Source organism: Schistocerca serialis, chromosome 4 (assembly GCF_023864345.2).
Source record: "Schistocerca serialis cubense isolate TAMUIC-IGC-003099 chromosome 4, iqSchSeri2.2, whole genome shotgun sequence".
In the NCBI taxonomy this organism is placed as follows: Eukaryota; Metazoa; Arthropoda; class Insecta; order Orthoptera; family Acrididae; genus Schistocerca; species Schistocerca serialis.
Window position 1 is genome coordinate 845,618,386 of NC_064641.1, and position 24,753 is coordinate 845,643,138.

The 24,753-nt window shown below is 41.6% G+C and overlaps 1 protein-coding gene across 3 annotated transcripts in view; it reads left to right on the plus strand.

Moving 5' to 3' along the window:
• The window catches only part of LOC126473471 (mismatch repair endonuclease PMS2), a 143,344-nt gene that overhangs the window by 94,504 nt on the left and 24,087 nt on the right, over positions 1 to 24,753 (plus strand). For all 3 annotated transcript variants that reach the window (XM_050100544.1, XM_050100545.1, XM_050100546.1), the window contains one exon: positions 5,453 to 5,553. In XM_050100544.1, coding sequence (XP_049956501.1) covers positions 5,453 to 5,553 — 101 coding nt within the window. The remainder of the gene's footprint in view (positions 1 to 5,452; positions 5,554 to 24,753) is intronic.

Consider the following 24,753-nt stretch of genomic DNA (forward strand, 5'->3'; position numbering starts at 1 on the left):
AAGGAAGGATGTTTTGGAGACATAGCAACAGGCTGGGGGAAGTTTCCGGAAAGAAATTTTCACTCTGCAACGGAATGTGCACTGATATGGAACTACCTGGCAGATTAAAACTGTGTGCTGGACTGAGACTTGAACTCAGCGCATTTGCCTTTTGTGGGCAAGTGCTCTACCAATTGAGCTACCCAAGCATGACTCACGACCTGTCCTCACAGATTTACTACCTCATCTCCTACCTTCCCAACTTCACAGAAGTTCTCCTGCGAACTGCCAGGAAGTTTCGTATCAGCACACACTTCATTGTAGAGTGAGAATGTCACTCTGAATAAACAGTTCTTGCTTGTTAGGATGTGCTGGAGTCCTTTGGAGCATCGTAGGTTTGTAGATAGTTTGGGAGACAGGTGTGACATGGGAAATTTGCAGACAAACGAGTTGTAAATGTATCATATATTTATTTATTGAACTTAGATATGCTTCTGAGTGCACCCTCTTCAGTGCCGCAGTCTGGCAGTCTCTCTAATATTCCAGTATTGTAGCAGCAGAAAAGGAATAATGGGCAATACATGCTGCTCAGGTGGTGGCATGCTGATCTGGCATCACAGCCATGCCAGGGCTGAGTTGTCAGTGATGTCCGTAGCACCGCACATGGTTCTCCTTTTGTGCAGCTTGGGGCAGCCAGCAGCATCTTCTGTCATTGTAGTAGGTTGCAGTGCTACCCAAGGTCTAACTCGGAACTACTAGCTGGAGAGCGGCAGCAGGCAGCCTTTGGAGATGGTGAGCACCCTCATAAAGGCGGCAGCAGAGCATTGGGTGTTGAGTCCTGGGCACTCAGGCAGTAGTTTTTGGGTCGTGGCTCAATGCTGGCTGTAGTGATGGTGACAAGAGTTATGGCAAAGACTTCAAGGCTGAGGCTGACAGTATGAGTGCAGCTACAATGCCCAGTTGCTTGTACGCTATGGGCTGGAGGCAGATGGGTTTAAATGCAGCCACTCAATGCTGACTTCACAGAGGGACAGATTTTGTGTGCCACCCTGAAAGGGTCTAGAACAGAGTCAGTAAATGCTGCTTCGCTGTTGTTTTGTGGCTGTGTGTCAAACTGCACAAGCTTCCTGATGTCCCTGGTTCTTGACATTCGAAAGTGGCAGTACAGTAGCAGGCACTTGGTGAGGGGTGCTTCTGTCATCAGGAGGTCGATTGCAGCAGCTGGCACTCCAGATACGGCACTTGCACTGTCTGTGGTTTAGGCCATTACAGATTCTCTCTTCCAAGAAAAAAATCCACTCTCAGATTTCCATTGAAAATTTTACTGTGATATAAGAATCAAAGTATTTACAAGTACTTTGCTTTATTGATGTTGCTCATGGTGACACTTGGTCCTTTACATTATTTACACTCCTTTTCACCAACACTAGGTCGTGATTCACCACTGAGCCTCTGTGTTCTCATTCACAGACTCTTCACTTCAACTCATTTTTAGTCCTGCTAGCAGCTACATCATTTCACATTGTGGGAAAGTCCAGGGAGGCATCCTATCAGCTAGCCTTTCCACTTAATATTTACACACTAAAATTCACATCTCTCACATCTTCCTATGACATACATCACATATTTCTAGCAACTAATGAAAAACCTGGAACAAACCTCATAAATCATGTTCAGATACATCCCACATTTACACTAACAATATCTCGTGCTTTCTGGTACTGACAACGAAAACTAAAGGCTCTCCTTGACCTGTATAACTTGTTTATCTCGATCTATAGTCATAAGATCCTGTTGCCTTATCATTATGATATAATCAGTAATGAAAACTGTTTTCAGAATAAGGTGGTCAGTTTTTGTGTTTTTAATCAAATTGACCAGAAAGAATGCTACGATGAGCACAGTTGATAACTTTCATCCTCCAAAGCACTTCATCATTGTATTCTACACATTCCTTCACAATAAACCTCAATATCTTAAGACATAGGTATCTCCCGTTCTGAGAGAATATAAGTAGTCCAGTGGATCTGCTTCAAGAGCTCTCGAATACCAGAGACCTGATTTGTGATCACAGTCTCTCTTCAGCTACCCTCCAGTGCCCATAATACATTTTTACCTTTCTACCCTGAGAGACTGTTTCATGGGCTACCTTCCTGCCCATATTATACCTTTGGAAAAAACTTTGTAAATCTTTTCTGTAATAACAATTTTGTACTGACACTATTGGCAGATTTACAGTTATTATATGCACTGTGTCGTGGCAGACCTGGAGCGGTTTGTGATGTCTAACAATCATCTTACAGGTGCATTGTGACTCAGCATATTGCTGATTTGAGTAAGTCATGTATAATGTAAAAACAGAAAATCTGAACTATCCACTGGTTACATCTACCTCACTATTAAACATGCTGGGTTCCAAATTCACATATTCTAAGTCTAACCTAAAAGCTCATCTAACCTGTTACCTAAATTTTAAATATTTACAGTTCTTATTCTACTTTAAAAAATTTGTAAATCCTCTCAGCACCCTCAGTTTCCCACACTCCCAGAGGCGGCTTACGTGATGACCTTCTTGATGGCAAACCCAACAAATCACATTGCGTGGCTGTATGCATGGGGCTGAATGTCCTTTTAAATTACTTTGCATACTTGTTACTGTTCGGTGTTCTGTCTTCAGGCCATTACCAAATACTACAACTAAGTATGCATCCAACATATTGAACAACAAAGATACAAGACTTCATGGATAATGTTACATGAACTAGGCCCTTTAGGATAAAAGGGTGGATTCAGCTGATTGAGTTTGGGTTATCAATACAATGTATGTCAATTTATTGATAACATAAGTAAGTAGTGCCAAGGAACTATAAATTTTGAACCAAGATATGGTTATATGTTGTGGGTGGAGGGTTGGATATTAATTCTAACGAGGTAGATTTCTTTCTGATTTATTAATTTAAGACTTCGACAGAAATAGTTGAAGCTCTCAAGGATGATTGGTCCTTGAGTGTCTCCCTACCACCCGATAGTAGTGTTCAAAACATTGCTGATAGACAAAGGGTGAAACAGGCAGAGGAACTGCTTTGGTCGATGACTGTGGCACAAATTCTAAAGTGCCAGAGAGAAATGAACTGGCAGAATTTGATTTGTCCAAAAAAATAAGTTACATTTATCAAATTGAATAGCATGCTTCAGGCACATAATATTATATCAAAAATAATTAAAAACAGGAATGTTAGAAATAGCACTGTGCAGTGCAAGAAATTTCAGAACTATAATGAAACTAAATGAATCAGAAATTTACTATGGATACAATTAAAACCAATTAAGAACAGTAAGGACAGAAATACAATTTAAAACAATTAAGAATGAAGCTTCCCTTTTGCAGGAGCCTGGATGTTTGCCATCTAAATACTGGCATTACATACACCTTGGTACTCAAACCTCAGTCCACTGGCACATAAAAGGCACAGAAACAGCACAGGAACTAACCTCAAACACCTCAGTATCAGAAACAGCAAACCAACTGACCAGTGACAATACAAATTCATTGAAGGTCTGTGGAATTATACAGCAAACATCAGCCACTGTGGGCCACCAGTTTATCAGTATAGGTGGGTGTTTGATAATGGCAGTTATAGCATTCATCAGATTAATGTAGCTGTTCAGAATTGAATGTTGCTTGCCACAATCAGTAACGTGTATCTTGTGGCCACAATATACTTCCATATGTCTGACATACCTGGAACATGGTCACACTATCAGCAAATGCATAAGCCACAGGCTGCAGTGCCTCAAAACTGCTCAGTTTTGCAGATCTACAATAACTCCATGCATGTGGATGGCCACATATTAACAAGCCCACTCTCAACTCCTTGCTCTCCTGCTGAGCAACCACGTCTGTCCTCATTGCTCTGCTCAATGCCCACAGCGCATGGCCAGATAAATATTTCCAAACCAGAGAGAAAAGCCACACTTGCCAGCAGTAAAGTACGGAAAATGCTGTCAATCTGAAGGGCTAAATCAAAACAGTGCCACACTAGACACTGAACAAAGGTACCGGAACGTACGGATCCCACAACTGAAGAGTCTTTGCTGCTTCTCACATATGTTGCTGTCCCAGTTGAACCACCACTTGCAGTCTTCTACCACTGGAATGATGTGTGTCTTCTTCCTCCTGCTTCCATCACCAAAATGTAATGGTGCAAAAGTAAGATGTTCCTCACTGGGGACGAAAACATAGTTGGTCCAATGTAGCTGTGGAGAAATAGGAATGAAACATACAGTTCTTGCTTGTCAGGACATGCTTGAATCTTCCTGGAGTATTGTGGGATTTGTAGATAGTTTGAGAAACAAATGTGACAGGTGGGGAAGTTGCAGCAAACCAGTGGTTAGTACAAAGCAGTTCCTTTTCTAATTATGCTATCTCCTGAGTGCTCCCTCTTCTTTGGCACATTTGGCATTATCTCATAATATTCCGCCCTTGTAGTAGCAGGCAAAGAAGACATGCATGCGGACAATACGCACTGCTCGTGTGGTGGTGTGCTGACCTGGCATCACAGGCATCCTTGGACTAAGTTGTCAGTTGCGTCCATAGCACCGCACATGACTCTGATGCTGTGCGGCATGGGGCATCTTCTGCCATTGCATTAGGTTGTGGTGCTGCCCAGAACGTAACTCTGAACTGTTGGCTGGAGTGTGTTGGTGGGCAGCTGACAAACTCTGGCAATGGTGAGCAGTCTTGTAGAGGCTGTGGCAGAGTGTTGGGTGATAAGTTCTGAGCAATTAGGCAGTGGTCGTGGATTTTGATGGCACCAGTGGCAACAATGACATAGTTACGATGAAGACTCCAAGGCTGAGGTTGACATAGTCTGGGCGCAGCTATGTTGCCCAGCTGGTCACACACCACGGGTTGGTACAGACAAGCGTAAATGCAGCCACATGTTTGATTTCTCTGAAGACAGTCCAGACACTTCGACATCTGATAACAGATTTTTGTCTTGATAATTCACATGTGTTTTCTATATGTAATCCAAGGTAGCTCTTCATTAAAATACTATCTTTCACATGACTCTTGGTTTTATATGATTAAGGGATATCTCATCCTCTTTTTCTTATGACATAACAATGCCCTGGAATCCTGTAGCCTCTTTAAAGTTATACTCTTTGACATTTTAAATGCGAACCAATAAATGCTGTATATGATTTGTGAATGATTTTCTCCTTTTGTTTGTCCAATAACAACTTTTACTGTCATTCAAGCGCAATTCCCAGTGTCTTGTAATGTCATATATTGGTTTCCGTGATTTTTTGTGAGGACTTAATGAAAATAGTGTACTGATATCGTCATTTTCCTGTTTTGAGTGTGGTACATGTTAAGGTAATAATAACTAATTTAAATGAGTTTATGGTTTTAATAATATCTATAGTGACTCATATTTTTTTACTTGAATATTGTGTCATTTCTTTGCAGGCCACAGAAGTTAGATCTCACTTATATTAAGGAATGTTTACTCATTGAAAATTTGGACATTTTCAATAGAAATGGTTTTGAATTTATTATTGATGAAACAGGTAAGTACTGTAATGCATGTAATATTTATTTTATGTGTGTAAGTATCTATAGATGGCTGTGGAATTCGATACTTATTATATTAAATAGTTAATTTCACATGTAGTCTATTATGACCTCTACTTTACCTGTTTTTTTTTTTTTTTTTTTTTTTTTTTTTTTTTTTTTTATAAAGTTTAAGTTTTCATACATATATACCTGAAAATTGTGACTTAAATTTACTACCAGTATGGAGGAATAATGTCTGTAACACAATTCACACTCACATGAAATTTATTCATTCTGTGCTGCATATTTCGTACAAGACAGGGATAACACATAATATATGTATTATGGTTAAAAAGCATCTAGTGGTAGACAGAAAACTGATAAAATTTTCAGTAAAGAATGAAAGGTTAGAAGCAGGGCTAGTTTAAGGGGCACCAGAGGCACCAAATTGCACAATTCGTACATGGAGCTTACAGTAATTAGCAGTGAAAACTGACACAGGTGAAAATGTGCTGGCGTACGCCTTTGCTAGTGCACCAGTCACCACTAAGAGACATTGTATAGCAGGTGCTGAACTAAGTGTGCCTATGACAAGAGAAGACCAAGACACACACCCAGGCTATGTGCCGATAAAGCCCCCTGGGCAGCGTGCACATAGGCTACCATCGCCACCAACCAACCTGTACGTTGTATCGGGACTCAGTTTTCATTGCACCTCAATACGTCACACGGTGCTCTAGCCTTCCACAGCGATAGTCATCGCCTCGCACATTAGGTAGCTATGCGGGAACGTTAGTCATTGTATATAGTTGTGATATGGACACGGACAAGTTTCAGAAATTAGTACATGTTGGACATCATTGAAGTTAAGTACTCAGTTGGTTCCTGAAATGAAGCGTATTTTAACCACGTGTGCATTTTGTGTTGTAGTGAGAGGAAACTGGCCACCCACCATATCATACCACCATCTCCTCATCCAACCAGGGACCACAACGCATGGCAGAAGGGCACAGCCACAACAGAAAGCATACAAGCTATAACACAAGCCAAACTGTCAATAAACATGGGTACACAAATGTTTTGTTTGCATATTAATTTTTAATGTATGGTTGCAAATCGCAACTGACTTCAGTATCAAATATTATCGTAGTTAATAGAAATGTATTTTAAACGTGAATTTTAAATTTCATCCAACACCTGCTCTAGCAAGGTCAATATGTCGGCCTCATGAATTTTTTCAGACCCACCCAGATCATCTCATAAAATCTTGATAAGACTGTACAACTCACCACTCCAGTTCTTCAACCTTATAAATGAGTGCCGCACACTATAGTTTTGATATAAACACAGACAGAAAAATCCAAAAGACTGAGGTCAGGAAACCTTAGAGGCTAAAATATAGGCTGTGCTCACTGTTAAACCTACACATCTTAGACCATAATGGTGTGATGTATGTCTTACATCAGCAGCAAAATAGACCTGTGCCACATCATGAGCATACCACACTGCTTCAATGTTGTTCAAGGCTAGGCAGGCCGTGAATGAAATTTGAGCACTATTACATGGGGACTTAATCAGAAAGTTTACATTTCAACTACATTTGTACGAATTAGGACAATATTTCATACTGAAGTTAGTGGTGTTTGTAACCACATATTCACAATTATCTTGAAACAGCTCATTTGCGGACTCGTGTTTCCTAGAACTTTTGTTTTGTTACTGTATACTTGTAGATGTGCCAGTTTTCACTATTAAAATTTTGATCCACCCAGTGTAAATAACAACAAAATTTAATTGTAATATTTATAGATAAATAAATAGTAAATCCAGTGTGATTCAAAGCTCAATGGAAAAATTTTCATCTGACATCATTCCAATGACAGCCATTGTAGTTTAAATTGGTGCTGTCATCAATAATTGAACACAAGTCCACTGCGTGAGAAGCTTTAATGTCACCAATCAGCTACGGAGAGAGATTATTATATTTTACATGAGTAAAATCCCAAGGAAAGGCAATTAGTGTATGAGGGAGGGGGGCTTCAAATGGGTTGCTGCTTCTGTGGAAAAAAGTTCTTGAACCAGCTGTCGGTTGAAGATAGCTAGACTGGATTTAGGAAACGTAAATATATCACCTTCATATGGAGACTCAAACAATTCTGGGCAAATTACTGTAACCATGTGATTCCCTGGATGTTACTGTTGTGCCAAATCAACATATGGTATAATTACTGGCATAATTTGTTCATGTCAAGCCTTACAAGTTCTTCTGCAGTTTCCTTAGTTTCTGTCAAGAAAGGGCTATGTCTCCAAAAATTGGAAAAAAAATGGAATATAAATAATGGAAACAACAAAGCTAACAACTTACAGTATTTAAAATCAAATTTTTGCTGCGCACTGAAGTGTGTAGTGATACGAAACTTCTTGACAGATTGAAAATGCGTTCCAGACCAAGACTTGAACTTGGGATCTTTGCCTTTCATGGGCAACTGCTGTACCAACAGAGCCACCCAAGCACGAGTCAAACTGCCCTCAAAGATTTACTTCTGCCAGTATCTCACCTGCTGCCTTTCATTTTTAAGTTCTCCTGCAAAACTTCAGGACTAGAGCTCCTGGAAGAAAAGGCCGCTGGACCTGATGGGATACCAGTTCGATTTTACACAGAGTACGCGAAGGAACTTGCCCCCCTTCTTGCAGCGGTGTACTGTAGGTCTCTAGAATAGCATAGCGTTCCAAAGGATTGGAAAAGGGCATAGATCATCCCCGTTTTTAAGAAGGGACGTCGAACAGATGTGCAGAACTATAGACCTATATCTCTAACGTCTATCAGTTGTAGAATTTTGGAACACGTATTATGTTTGAGTATAATGACTTTTCTGGAGACTAGAAATCTACTCTGTAGGAATCAGTATGGGTTTCGAAAAAGACGATCGTGTGAAACCCAGCTCGCGCTATTCGTCCACGAGACTCAGAGGGCCATAGACACTGGTTCCCAGGTAGATGCCGTGTTTCTTGACTTCCGCAAGGCGTTCGATACAGTTCCCCACAGTTGTTTAATGAACAAAGTAAGGGCATATGAACTATCAGACCAATTGTGTGATTGGATTGAAGAGTTCCTCGATAACAGAATGCATCATGTCATTCTCAATGGAGAGAAGTCTTCTGAAGTAAGAGTGATTTCAGGTGTGCCGCAGGGGAGTGCCGTAGGGCCGTTGCTATTCACAATATACATAAATGACCTTGTGGCTGACATTGGAAGTTCACTGAGGCTTTTTGCGGATGATGCTGTGGTATATCGAGAGGTTGTAACAATAGAAAATTGTACTGAAATGCAGGAGGATCTGCAGCGAATTGACGCATGGTGCAGGGAATGGCAATTGAATCTGAATGTAGACAAGTGTAATGTGCTGTGAATACATAGAAAGAAAGATTCCTTATCATTTAGCTATAATGTAGCAGGTCAGAAACTGGAAGCAGTTAATTCCATAAATTATCTAGGAGTATGTATTAGGAGTGATTTAAAATGGAATGATCATATAAAGTTGATCGTCGGTAAAGTAGATGCCAGACTGAGATTCATTGGAAGAATCCTAAGGAAATGCAATCCGAAAACAAAGGAAGTAGGTTACAGTACGCTTGTTCGCCCACTGCTTGAATACTGCTCAGCAGTGTGGGATCCGTACCAGATAGGGTTGATAGAAGAGATAGAGAAGATCCAACGGAGAGCAGCGTGCTTCGTTACAGGATCATTTACTAATCGCGAAAGCATTACGGAGATGATAGATAAACGCCAGTGGAAGACTCTGCAGGAGAGACGCTCAATAGCTCGGTACGGGCTTTTGTTGAAGTTTTGAGAACATACCTTCACCGAGGAGTCAAGCAGTATGTTGCTCCCTCCTACGTATATCTCGCGAAGAGACCATGAGGATAAAATCAGTGAGATTAGAGCCCACACAGAGGCATACCGACAATCCTTCTTTCCACGAACAATATGAGAATGGAATAGAAGGGAGAACCGATAGAGGTACTCAAAGTACCCTCCGTCACACACCGTAAGGTGGCTTGTGGAGTGTGGCTGTAGATGTAGATATTGTGGAAACCTGGCTTAGTCACAACGTGGGGAATGTTTCCAGAATAAAATTTTCACTCTGCAGTGGAATGTGTGCTGATATGAAACTTACTAGAAATTAAAGTTTGGAAGGTAAGAGCCGAGATACTGGCGGAAGTAAAGCTGGGAGAAGGGGTCCTATGCTTGGGTCGCTCAGTTGGTAGACCACTTACCTGTGACAGGCAAAGGTCCTGTGTACAAGTCTTGTTCCTGCACACAGTTTTAACCTGCCACAGAGTTTCATATCATTGCACATTCCACTGCAGAGTGAAAATTTTGTCCTGGAAACATCCTCTAAGTTGTGACTAAGCCATGTTTCCACAATAGCCTTTCTTCCAGGAGTGACTGTCCTGCAACTTTTGTAGGAGAGCTTTTGTGAAGTTTGGAGGGTAGGAGGTAATCTAGTGGCAGTAGTAAAGTGGTGAGGATGGGTCATGAGTCTTGTTTGGGTAGTTGAGTTGGTAGAGCACTTGCCCACGAAAAGCAAAGGCCCCAAGTTCGAGTCTTGGCCCAGCACACAGTTTTAATCTGGCAGGAAATTTCACTCACAATATAATTTAGAAGTTGATTAATTGATAAGCACATGAACAAAACTGAGAATGTTGTTAAGCTTTTATATGAATCTTTCTTCAGAGCTAACAGAATACATATACACATGGAATGTTGCCAAGCGTGTGTATGTTTGTGGATGTATTATCTCTGAAGAGGGATTCATCCAAAAGTTAGCAATGTTCTCAGTCTCATTTACATCCCTGTTGATGGCTCAAAGTCTCAGTTATATGGTGAATTGTTACCTTTGTTTCATCCAATATTTACACTTTAACTTCTGCTGTACAGCACAAGTTCTGAATTAGATACATAAATGCCAACTGCAAAGGCTAATAATGTGATTTCATAGAATCTCATGTATCATGATATGAACTATGGCTACATAGAAGCAATTAGGGATACAAAATGCATAACGAGCAATTATTTTCATTTTATTATTTTAGCTACATTCATCAACTTGACAATGCCTTACATATTAACACATAAATTAAATTAATTCTTCCCATGGAGTAATTTCTGAGAAATCAAATTGCAAAACAATTCCCTAAAACATTCTCTCTCTCTCTCTCTCTCTCTCTCTCTCTCTCTCTCTTCCCCCCCCCCCCTCTCCCCCCCCCCCCCCCCCACTCCTCCCCACTCTCCCACTCCCTCTTTTCCTCTCTTCTTTGCCATCGTTTTAATCACCTCAGAGTAGCACTTGTGCCATATGTCCTCAATTATTTGTTGAATATATTCCAGTATCTGTCTTCCTCTATAGTTTTTACACTACAGCCCCCTGTAGTACCAAGGAAGTTATTGCTTGATGTCTTAATATGTTTCCTATCATCCTGTCAGTGTTTTCCATATGTTTCATTCCATATGTTCTGAGGTAAATCTCTTCATCCCATATCTTATCAGTCCATATAATTTTCAACATTCTTCTGTAGCACCACATCTCAAACATTTTGATTCTCTTCTGTTGCAGTTTTCCCACAAATCATGATTCACAACACACAGTGTTGCACTTCAAAAGTACATTGTCAGAAATTTCTTCCTCAATTTAAGGCCTTTGTTTCATACTAGTGGACGTTTGTGGCCAGGAATGCACCCTTCACCTGTGCTAGTCTGCTTTTTATGTCCTCCTTGGTTCGTCTGTCATTAGCTATTTTGCTTCCAAGGTAGCAGAGTTCCTTAAGTTCACCTACTTTGTGATACCACTTTTGATGTTGAATTTCTCATTATTCTCATTTATTCTACTTCTCAATCCATATTCTGTACTCATTTGACTGATTATTCCAGTCAACAGAGCTTGTAATTCTTCACCTTCACTGAGGATAGCAATGTCACCAGCAAATCTTATCATTAATATCTTGTCACCCTGAATTTTAATCATGCTCTTGAACCTTTCGTTTACTTCCATCATTGCTTCTACAACATATAGATTGAACAGCCGGGGCAAAAGACAGCATTCCTGTCTTGCACGCTTTTTAATCTGAGCACTTCATTCTTGGTTTCCAGTCTTATTGTCCCTCTTGCTTCTTGTACATATTGTATATTACTTGTCTTTCCCTGCATCTTACTGCTATTTTTCTCAGAATTTCAAACATCTTGCACCATTTTACAATGTTGAACACTTTTTCCAGGTCAACAAATCCTATAAATATGTCTTAATTTTTTTCAGTCTTTCTTCCATTATCAAGTGGCCAAGTCTCTGGTGCTTTTACTTGCCCTCAATTTTTTTACATTCTTTTGTATGTTACTCTTGTCATCAATTCAGAAGCATAAGCTCTTAAGCTCATTGTGCAGTTGTTCTTGATCTCAAGTGCTCTTCCTGTCTTCGAAATTGAATGGATGTTATTTTTCCAAAAGTCTGATGGTACGTCACCAGTCCATAGATTCTATGCACCAACTTAATAGTCATTTGGTTGCCATTTTCCTCAATGATTTTAGAAATTCCAATGGAATGTTGTTTATACCTCTTGCTTTTTTCTGTAATCTCAAGCCTTCCAGAGCTGTTTTAAATTGTAACTTTAATACTGGATACCCTGTCTTTTCCATATTGACTCGAATTTCTAATTACTTCTTATATCAAGCCTCAGACCTGGCCCCCAAAAGAGGCCTTCACTGTATTCTTTCCACATATCTACTCTCTTCTCTGCATTTGAACTGTGGTATTACAATTGCACACTTAATGTTGCAGCCCTTGCTTTTAATATCTTCACACTTTCTGTATGGCGTTTCAGTCCTTCAGATGATCCCTTTTTCTTTTTTCCCACATGTTTACTGCAGCCATTTTGCCCTTGCTTCCCTGAACTTCCTATTTATTGTATTCCAGAGATTTATATTGCTGTATTCCCGGCTTTCCTTTGACATTTTTGTACTTACTTTCACCCATTGATAAACTGAAATATTTTATCTGTTATGTTCCTACTACCTTTGTTTGTCTTTCCAACACATGTAGTTGCCTCCCCCTTTTTCTATTTTATTTTATTAAAAAAATGAGATATCCACTCTTCTGCTGAACTGCCTACAGTATCACAGAATTAATGTCTTTAATGAACTCCAAACATGTCTCATCATTCCTCAGTACACTAGTATCCCACTTCCGTACTGATTCAACCCTACAATTCTCTTAAACTCCAGTCTACCTTTCATCACCACTAAATGTGATTCATGTCTGTGCCTTACAATCCCATATCTGATCTCAGAGTCTGTTTCTGACCATGATGTAATCCAGCTCCAATCTTCCTATATCCCCAGGCCTAATGCTTTAGAAAATATTAAACACTTAAAAATAAAAAACAACTTCATCACTTAAGAAATAACAATAAAACATTGTAGTCAATGCCAGAAAATTTCAGTACTGAGTATGAAATACACTAAAATACAAAAGCAATGTCATTAAACTATAAATTTAGATAAAAAGAGTTAGCAGAAGCAGACACACTTTCCTTCTTGCATTTATTACATTTCACTCCTTTCACATAATTACATTTCTACTAATTTTTAGAGATATAATACTGTAGTTTTTGATTTTGGGAATATAAATTTTATTGACCTGTTTCATGAAAATGTTTCATGTGACGCACTTTCCCTCAAAGTACATTCATCTAGATGACAGTCCCAACCTTGTCCACCCAGAGATACTGTTGATTTCCCCCACGTCCGCCACAATAGTGTTCCTGAAATCTCCCCCCTCCCCTTTTCTGTAAGCTCAGTATTATTATTAACACTTTTAAGAAAAGATGAGGTTGCTACTCACAATAAAGATGACATGTTAAGCTCCAGACAGGCATGATAAAAGGACTGTTCCACATTTGAGCCTTCATCCAAAATCTTCTTCAGAAAGGAAAATACACACACAACACACACACACAAATTCACTCACATTCACACAAGTAAGCACACCTCATGCTCATGATTACTATCTCCAGCTGCTCCAGCCACATTGCAATTGTGTCACATCGAACAGGAGCAGCAGTGTGGAGTGGGATGGGGAAGGGAGAGGGGTGGGTGGGGGGAGGGAAATCAATGCTACCTGGTGGAGAGCACAGGGAGTAGTTGGTGGCAGGAGAAGGAGGCTGCCAGGCACAGCAACGTGAGGCTGTGGGGAGGGGAAAGGGGGTGGAAAAGGAGAGGAATGGAGCAGGTGGAAAAACCATTGGATGCGTTGGTAGAGAGTGGCAAGGGGACATGAAATGGGAGGATGTGGTAGGACAGAGGAAGTGGAAACTGTTGGATGGAGGGTGTGAGGCAGTAGGTTACCATAAGTTGAAGCTGGGGTGATTTCAGAAGTGGAGAACGTGTTTTAAAGATAGCTTCCATATGCTTAGTTCAGAAAATTGGTGGAGGAGGGGAGGCTTCAGATGTCCCAGGTTGTGAAGTATCCACAGAAATAAAGCATGTTAAGCCACAGGGTGGTCTACTTTGCTCTTGGCCACAGTTTGGCAGTGGCAATTCATTCTGCTGGACAGCCGGTTGGTAGTCATAGCAGTATAGAAAACTGTACAGTGATTGCAGTATAACTGATATATGACGTGGCTGGTTTCACAGGTGGCCCAGCCTCTGATGGAGCAGGATAAGCCTGCGACAGAACTGCAATAGGAAGTGCTGGGTGGGTGGATTGGGCAGGTCTTGCATCTGGGTCTTCCCTCCGCCCACAGGCTCGGTTTGGGGTGGCATAGGGATGGACTAGGAAGTTGTGGAGGTTGGGTGGGTGATGGAACACCAGTTTAGGAGGGTTGGGAATGATCTTGGGTAGGATTTTGATGCTAGAAAACCAAAGCACAGACAAAGGCATTATTATTATTTACAAGTTAAGAGTCCACCTTCTACTATCAATCACTTCTAAACTATGTGATTATTGCTCACAAGGCCTGTACCAGTTGGCAAGCCACACTCACCTCCTGGATCGTACCAAATTGTGAGCACCTCAGGGAGCTCATTCCCCATTGACTGGGTAAGGTTCCAGAGCTGAGGTGTAGTTTACATTGCCAGCCATATGCAAATGTAAGCTCGTTGCATGCTTCAGTGACAACTACGCTGTGAATGTTGAATACTGTATGTCACAGGAATTGAGGATCTTGGCTTAACCTTATGGAGCATGAGGATATGTAGCCTACAATCACAGCAATGTGGATAGGTTGTTATGTGGTATTAACACTCAGCCAACTAAGAAAAGTCTTAGTTCAGCCATCCTGAACTCACACTATGTAAGATGAGACATAATAATAGTAACAGAACATAGATCAACTGCTGTAATGTGTTTTTTATCATAAGGAGGAAGATAGTGCTTTAGAATAGTTGTCACATTTCCGTAGGATGGTAGCTACACTGAAATTGCTGAAACTTCCATGAAATGGGACACAACTAGTGGAAACTGCAACCTTGTATCCAGGAACACTGACTGGGTGAATATCCGATCATCACAAAGTTACAGAAAATACTAAATTTTACCAAAGGTGTCATCGACCTAGACACCAATGACCTGAAGGAAGAATGGGAGACTGATGAATACACTGTGTATGTGACATAAAGAAAGGTCAGTGGGGAACTATAAAAAACAGCTCAATTTATTTTGAGTTTTAATATGTTTGTTTTTCCTAGGGTAGGTCAAGGCAGGTTTTATCTGCTTATGAGTCCATTGCTACATACCAAACCTTTTACGGTAATTTAAATGCAAGCATTCTGGACACATAACAGTGGCATTTTAGAGTCAGGCAACTTACAGCAATTGTGGCAAAGCACACCATGAATGTGGCGCCATGCTTACGTCTCCATCCTCATGTTAATTGTCATAGAATCAATGCTGTTTGGAGTCAGAATTGTCACATTTACTTGGAAGAGAAAAAGATTCAAGAAATTAAAGTGATGAAGTTAATACTTGCAGCAAAGTGAAAAAGACAAAACTGCCTACCTTGCAATGTAATGTGTGACAACAGTGAAAAAACTGCCAGAAATAGTTAGTCTGTTGACACAGATTGAGGCAATTATTGAGAAAGAAAATATATGTACATGTCAATGCTTGTGCTTGTATCGAAGTTCATTAGCAAAAAAGTAGCTTATCTGCTCCAAGCAATTAATGAAGCCTTTACTTATGAATAGTATACAGGAAACTGCACCCACACAAAGGGCAGACAAAGATAAATCTAATAGCGCTTGTACAGTAGTTAAATCACCGCCTTCGTCACCAAGAGATAAACAGGGAATAAGAAACAAAATATAAGAAACTTAGCCCATACCTGTCAGATCATTCAACACCAAGTTTATCTGATGGATCTGACAATATTTCAAAAGATTATAGAACTGTGAAATTTGTCTGGTGGAACCACCAAGTGTCTCATCCAATCCACCATCCACATTAAGTTTCCCAACTGCAGAAGGATTAAGGCAAACACAAAGCTCACTAGTAAGGTGGCTCTCGTATTGTAGTGGGGCATAAACATTTCAGGACACATGAAAGGAACTGAAACTCATTGCGCATGTAAGTCGCCTGTGCTTGAGTTTGCAAGAAAAACATATTAAATTCACTGATGCCCTTGTGCTAAGGACCTACATTCTTCACCACAAGAGTGACCTTACTGGGAAGAGAACCAAGGGAGGGGTAGTACTGTTTGTGAATAATGCATATCGCCCCACTGCTATACCCCTTTTTACTGACTGGGAATTCAAATGGGAGAATGATGTATGATCTCCATGCTTACCACCACAAGACTCATTAGATTATGGGACTGTCAAAGATCTTGTAGTAGAACTGCCCTGTACTATTTCCTACTGGGAGAAATAAAGGCATGTAAGTATTATGTGAACCATCCTGTACTTTCCCTGGGGTTTGAGTTTTAAATGGGCTCATGAGTTTTAAATGGGTTCATGATGTCTCGAGTGTTGTGTATCCACAACACCAGCAGCCACACACATTTCGACACCGTTACTGGGTCAGCTTCAGCCAAAGACCTCCCTTATGCTCTCTAGCCCTTGTGGTTTCTGTTCAGAGCGATATTCTGAATGACCTCAATTCCAGCAAGGCACTTCTAACTCTGGATGCATTTACTAGCTGAAGCAATTCCAGCAAGGCACTTCTAACTCTGGATCCATTTACTAGCTGAAACAGTCTCCAAAAGGGAATTATGCACAATCTGGAGGGCACTGGAGCAGATGAGACATGATCAGACTGCAAAATTCCTCATCTGATATGACTCCTTGTGTGATGGATGGCACACTCTGGGCAGGCTGTAACACTCGCACTTCTTTCCCTTCAATGCCTGGCCAAAAAACATGTCTGCTTGCAGCATTTTTGTATATAACAAACCCCAGTGGTCCATGTGTAATAAATGCATAACCTAACACTGAAGGGCAGATGGAGCTACAACCCAGGGAGCAGTGTCCTCTGTAGTTAATGGCAGAACTCCATTCCAAACAGAAAGACAATTTTGTAATTCAAAATAATTTCTTAGAGGATCAGGAGCATGGCCTGGAGGTTTGTTTGCCAGCTGTGTTGCACAAAAGAAACACCTTTACTTAGAACAGGACCTGCAGCTAATGTGACTAGAATTTTACTGGAAAACCATCAAGAACATTTTGAGCTTCCATGTCTAAATGAAAACAAAGCAATGCCTCTTTATCAAATTCTGGACCCAGACCAATCGGCAAACATGATAAGGCATCAGCATTTGCATGTTGTGCCGTAGGTCGAAAATGTATCTCATAATTGTATTGTGACAGGCAAAAGCCCCCCGCTGTAAGCAGTGTGTGGCTTTGTCCAACAAGACTGCCGAAAGATTAAAAAGAAACACAAGCAGTTTTTGGTCTGTGATCAGGTGAAACTTAGACCCTTACAGAAAACTTATGTGATTGGTCAAGCTTTTTTATCTATTTGAGAATAACACAGTTGCACTGAATTTAAGATTTTAGAGGCACATGCAGTAGGGTGTTCTGATCCGTCCACATACCTATGAACAAGAATGGCGTGAAGGCCAAACTGAGATGCATGTGTTGTTAACACAAGCTATTAGCCTGGCTGAAAAGTTGCCAAACAAGAGGCCGACTAAAGCTTAGATTTCAACAACTTGAATGCCCAGTGACAAGCCAGAGACCACTCTAAAGCAACATCTTTAAGTAATAATGCTTGGAGTGGTTGTGTTACAATAGTAGCGTCCGATAGGAATTCATAATAGTACACAATTTTGCCTAAAAATGTATGTCATCCGTCAGTGGATATGGGGTGCGACAACATGGCAATAGCATCAATATTCTGGTGTAGTGGTTTAATGCTAGTATGTGACACTTCAAAACCCAAATAAATAGAAGATGGTTTAGGGAGTATGATGATTGTGCAAATGTTCCTCTGTAGAGGCACCAGAAACTACTATGTCATCTAAATAATTGATACAGCATGGGACAGATGTGATAAGTTGTTCTTGAAAGTGTGAAAAACAGCCGGTCCACTTGCCACACCAAAAGGCAAATACTGGTTTGATAAAGCCCAAATGGTGTATTGATAATTAGAAGGCATTTAGATTCCTCGTCTAGCAGCAGCTGTAAATATGCATCTGCTTAGTCAGTCTCTGAAAGATAATGCCCCCCCCCCCCCCCCCTCAATAATTTTGTTAACAGCTCGTCAGGTCATGTATTAGGTATTGATGATTGTCTGTGCATTAATTGATTTTTTTAAATCACTGCAGGGGCCTGTAGGTTTGTTTACTATCACCAGTGGTGTTGACCATTCCCTGGAAGAAATTAGTCAAATAACATCATGGGATTGAAGATGATCCTAATTTTGCTTTACTTGATCCCATAAAGTTACTGATATTGGACAGGTCCGGAAAAAATGTGGGCGTGTAGACTGTTTCATCATAATATGAACCTGAAATTCTGTTGCACGTCCCAGCCCTGGAAAAAATAGAGAGGAAAATTTGGTACAGAGAGCATCTGAGTGTTGATATGCAACTTGATCAGGAAGCAAATGCATTTTGCCATCAATGGAGAATCCAAAAAGCTTAAAAGTGTCCAAACCAAACAGATTTTCAGTGTAAGCATTGTCCTGAACTAGTAATGTTAATGAACGAACGACAGCAATGTAAGTCACAGGTGCAAAAAAGTGTCCAAGAATGGGAATCTGTTGTTTGTTGTAACTCACCAGGCTCCTTGACACGGAAGCCAGAGAGGAAGAATCCAAATCCACATAAGACTGAGAATTCACCAAGATTGCTGCTGTATCCATGTCCACTTGCATTCTCAGTGGTTTGTTAAATACATGCACTTCAGTGTATAACATGCTTGGAAACACCATCACTCCTGACACTCTGTTCTCATCCATTTTTGTTCCATCCTCCCTCAGGTTCGGAAGGGAGTTACACAAGCAATGTGTCCATTTTTATGGAGCCTATTACATGTTGCCCAGCACTTTACATATAATGGACAACACACAAGTGGGTGGTGGATCCTTGCATTGCGGTCTGTATAGTCATTAGTTCCAACAGGGGGCTCAGCTTGCAGGCTGCACATGCAATAGTGTTGTACTAGCAGGCTGCGTGGCCTCTTGTGGCCAAATCAAGCACAAACCTCACGTGCAAGTTATGAAACAATGCACACACAAATTTGGTAGTTACAGTACATGGGAATTCGGAGAAACAAATTAGCAGAAATAGCAGCCAAGGATACCAGATTAATGTAGTGTGACCTAACATTCTCTTAAATGTCTGGCTTGCTCCTTAAAATGTTAGAGAGGAGTTTTCATAGTCTCATCAGGGTGGCAGCTTTGTCCACCTTGTACGTGATAATCCAGCCACATATACCTGTGTCATTATTTTAGCCTTTTTCTTGTGTTGTCCGTGTTACATAAGGAAATTTGGGAACATTTGACCAAATTGACAGTCTGTTGAAGATTACATGTTAGTGTGAATGTGCAAGTGAACTTCAATGAGACTGGGAGATAGTGAGTGCAATATTACGGAAGATTGTACTGGACTTCTTTTTAATGTTTTATAAATTTTAACCATATTCATTTGTAATTATTTTAGCATGGTTACTGATAATTGCACAGCTGGGCACAGGCACGTGTGCACACACTCTCTCTCTCTCTCTCTCTCTCTCTCTCTCTCTCTCTCTCTCTCTCACACACACACACACACACACACACACACACACACACACTGTTCAATGTGGTTTTCAGGAGCCTCAAACACCATGTCAGCATTTCATTTAACAGAGACAACTGCCCACATACCCATGCTTCAGCTGAATTGTGCCACCAGCCTACCGTATTTTTCCCAAATTTGGGTACTTCGCTTTCAATAACTGCATCACACATCCTATTTTTCCCCTTTATGGTAAGAACCAACTCAGCAACAAAAAGAAAACCAATACATAACTGTAATTCTATTAATGCCAATCTTGCAAACTCTATACCTAACAGCAGTTCTCAGGATGGGGGTAGGGAGTGGGGAGGCGCAGCAAATAAGTCATAAGTTGTGCTTCATAGTCAAATAATATTTTGAAAATCACGTGCCCCTTCTTATAGAACACCAAAAATGATCTCTAACACACTTAGCCACAAACTCATCCCATCTTCACAGAAGCATACTTTCGCCATGTTGTGTTACACGCATACAGTTGTACTTACAAAATTAATGGCAGGCTTCATATCATATATTTTGACTACAAGAATCAAAACTATAAACCAAGTACAAAGATATTTTCAAAGCTCGCGCTCAATTTCTTTGACAGTATCTATTCTGGTGCCTTATATAACCAATTTTGTCTCACTATGTAACATAATACTGCATAATATAATACTTCACAACATAATAGTATCTAATCAGTAAAATGGTGATACCTTTTAATTATCTTATAAAAGTAATACACAGTACATTCTTCATTCTGTGAATGAGGATACCATTTTGGTCAAAGCTTACAGGAGGTATCATGGTCTGTACTATACCCCAGCTTCCCCCCCCCCCTCCCCACCCCCCACCCCCCATCCCCCATCAACTCACTACTCACCCCTAAAAAAGGAGAAAGTTTTGAGATATGGTGTCACTGGAGTACCTTAATATCACTTCGATAATGTGATTTAATTGAAAGTGGAAGCAGAGCCATTTAATATTTTAATGAAAATAAGATAAATGAATTTTAACAACGCTGTGAAAAGGGAAGTTACTACTCACCATATAGCGGAGATGCTCAGTCACGGGTAGGCACAACAAAAGACTGTTGCAAATAAAGCTTTCAGCCAGTAAGGCCTTCGTCAAAAATAGATCTCTCTCTCTCTCTCTCACACACACACACACACACACACACACACACACACACACACACACACACACACACACACACACACACACTTACTCATGTAAACGCAACTGCAGTCTCAGTTGTGTGTGTGTGTGTGTGTGTGTGTGTGTGTGTGTGTGTGTGTGTGTGTGTGTGTGTGTCGTCTATTTTTGACAAAGGCCTTACTGGCTGAAAGCTTTTTTTTGTGACAGTCTTTTTGTTGTGCCTATCTGCAACTCTGCTATGCGGTGAGTACAACTTTCCTTTTCATAATATTATTACATTCCATCCTGGATTTTCCATTGTTAGATAAATGAATGGGGCATATTTGAAAGACAAGACAGATTTTGAAAGGGCTGTAGTGGTAGGAGCAGGGAGAAAGTGGTAAAGTACTAGACTGAAATTACTTTACACATTTTACCAAAAAATAATTTATTGCAGAAAGATTGGGTTTTAATATTAAAGCTCCCTTACTTCACAATACAGTTTCCAATGACACCATGCTACAGAAATAAGAGCTTAACAGTTTAATGGCAATACACATGAAATCAAGCTCAAATTACAAGTTTTACACACTGACTGTAAATCATGAAAAGAAGGTTTCAAAACTGACATCAGTTTCACAGAGCTTGGATGACAACTAGACAAGTTAGAGCTTGACCTGGGAAACTTAGCTGTGCTTTTGCAAATTTTGGCATATCCAGTTCCAGAAAAATGAACTTGCACTTACCATTTAAATTATTAAATCTGTAAAAGGCATTATAGCAGAGTTCAGTGCAGTGCACAGATTTTTAAAAGAGCAGCAGTAATTACTTAACTTCAGCTAGTGAACACTTTAAAATTTAAGCTTGAATAGACAAATCCTTATAATGTAACCTGAGGCACAGAACCTTTCCAAACATTACCTACCTATAGTAGCTGGTGCATCTCATTACAAACAGTGGTAGTTCCAAGAAAACAGTAGTGACCGCTCAGAATCAAATAATTAAGTAATAATTACCTTTGGCTAGCTTACAACATGACAAACCGACTAGCTTAGAATGCGACAAATTAAAACCCAGATTACTTAACTTAAGAGCCTGGCTCCCAATAATATCATGCAGGTACAAGCCACACTGTCAAATGACTGCTCCGTGGGTGTTTAACAAAATTCCAGTTATCAAGGTGGGCTTTACAACTGTTAACAAAGAACAACATTCCCCCCAGGGGGCTCGCCACTGTGGCGAGTTCATGCTTGGCTACCACGGGGCCCCAGCCTTTGCAGCACTTTTTCCCTTCCGTGCAGCATATCTATCCCTTGCTATTCTTTTTCCCCCTCCCTTGGGGAACGTGTCTGGGATATTATTGGGAATGTGATTCTTGAGTTTCTCCCGGCGTATTTGATAGTCAAAATATCCACGGGTGTGCTGCCGGTCTATAGTGTCCAACAGGCACAATATTTCGGCGATCATACATGTCGCCATCATCAGGTGAACTGACGGACTGAGCTCCTGTGAACGTGCCGGCACGGAGATCCGTACGCTATGGCTGCTCAGAGGGAACTGGGTTCGGTCGCGGCGGCGGCGGCCGATTTAAATACCCTCCGCCCGCGGCGCGCTCCCTCCGCCGTCCGCGCCACGGTCGCGCGGTGGAACGGATTGCGACGGCGTCTGAGATGACGTCGGAGTGATGGCTCTGTCCGCCGTGGTCGTCACAACTATACGTTTGCTCGATTTCCTCTTGATTAACCCGATCGCTGGTTCCCAAGCCTTGCTAAGATTATAGCCACAGTCACGGTTTATGAGGTCGTCATTGGTGCGAATTTAGATGGCCTCTCTAACAACACTGTCCCAGTATCTCGACGTCTGTACCAGAATCCTCGTGCGGTCATATTCCATGGCGTGATTTTCCGACAAACAATGTTCAGCGACCGCCGACTTGCTCGGATACATCAGGCGAGTGTGCCTCTGGTGTTCACGGCATCGATCCTCGACGGTACGCATCGTCTGACCAATATACGACTTGCCACATTGACACGGAATCTGGTACATGCCGGCCTTCCTCAAACCGAGGTCATCTTTGGCGCTCCCCACCAGTGCACAAGTTTTATTTGGAGGACAAAACACAGTTCCGACCCGGTGTTTCTTCAGAATGCGAGCGATTTTCCCCGAGAGTGCGCCTGTGTATGGAATAAATGCAGTGCCTACCTCCTCCCTCGTGACTTCATCCATCTCAAGAGGTTGTGCTGCAGTGGTTGGGCGGAGAGCACGTTGAATCTGCCACTCTGAGTACCCATTTTTTCGAAATACAGTTCTCAGATGTTACAATTCCTGGGGTAGACTCTCTGGTACAGACCAGGCCCAGGGAGGGGTGAGTGCCTGAGCTGTAACCTTCCCAGATTGCCCATTGGTCCCTCCGTCAGGTGTTCGGGAGGTGTGACCTGAGGTGTGAACAGTCACCTAAGGCGGGTGTGCCCCCTTGCGTAGGTGGCCCCCAGTTGGAAGGAGCGCATCATCAGAGATGCTGGAAATCATGGGGGATTTCCTCACCTCACTCATCCTCTCCATTGACGTCGTTGAAACGAAAACGTAATGAGGCTACTGATTTGAAGACCCATCCCGCTGCACCGCAGTTCCATGTGGTATCATGTACTGAAGATGGTCAGTCCTTCGCCATGGTCAATCTGCTTATTATTCAGAAAGGTGTTGATGCCATTGCTGGCCCTGTGAAATCCTGCTCTCATTTATGGAATGGCACTTTGCTTTTGGAGACAGCTTCTGATATTCAAGCACAACAACTGTGACCTCAAATTTGGCTCTGCCCAGTGTCATGGTAGCATCACCGTCCCCCCATCCCGCTGTGCAACAAACAATCAAACTCTTGCCTCAAGGGGTGAAGCTACCCACTACACAACTGGCAGGCAGGAAAGGCCGTCCCTCCAGCCAAAGAACACCCTAGTATTCCTCTAAGCAAAAGGGCTCGAAGAAGTCCGCTGAAGACAAATGGTCTTCCCCTTCACCAACTCGAAGATCCTGCTCGACAGTGTCACCACATGATCGCTTAGCCTGGCAAGCCTCTGTCTCGCCGGTGTGCACCACTAACCGTTTTCCATTTTTCGGCATTGGACTCCACCGACCGACCGCACAAGTATGCCGATGCTTGTGTGGACTGGACCCCATGGAGCAGGATCCTTCTGCTTCTGTGCCCTGTACTAGCAACTCTCCACTGGCTGTCCCTCGGCGGACACTGAGTTGACACCCCTACAGCTCTTCCTCCTCATGACTATCCTCCAATGTAACGTTCACAGGCTTTGGTCCCACAAAGAGGATTTACGGCTGATTCTAGCATCGCAGCATCCCCTTGTACTTTGCCTTCAGGAAACGAAATTGCGCCCTCAAGACCACTTTGAGCTTCCACTTTACTTACAAATTCGTTTTGACCTTCCCCCTGAGGTCGGCATCCTGTCTCATGGCGGCGTCATGCTGCTTATATGGGATACCTTCATAGTCAACCCATCTCTCTGACTACCTGTCTTCAAGCTGTTGTCGTTCGCCTGTTCCTTCCCCATCTGACTTTCTCCCTCTGTACCATTTATGTACCTCCATCCTTTGATGTCACCAGGGCTGACTTCCTTCAGCTCTTTGGGCAGCTGCCTCCACTGTTTTTACTACTCGGTGACTTTAATGTGCGCATCCTGCCCTTTGGGGTTCTCCCAGGACCTGCCACAGAGGTGCCCTCTTTGCTGACATTCTTAACCAACTCAGTCTCTTCTGCCTTAACACCGGTGCACCCACTTTCCTTTCTGACTCCTTGACACCTATTCCCATTTGGA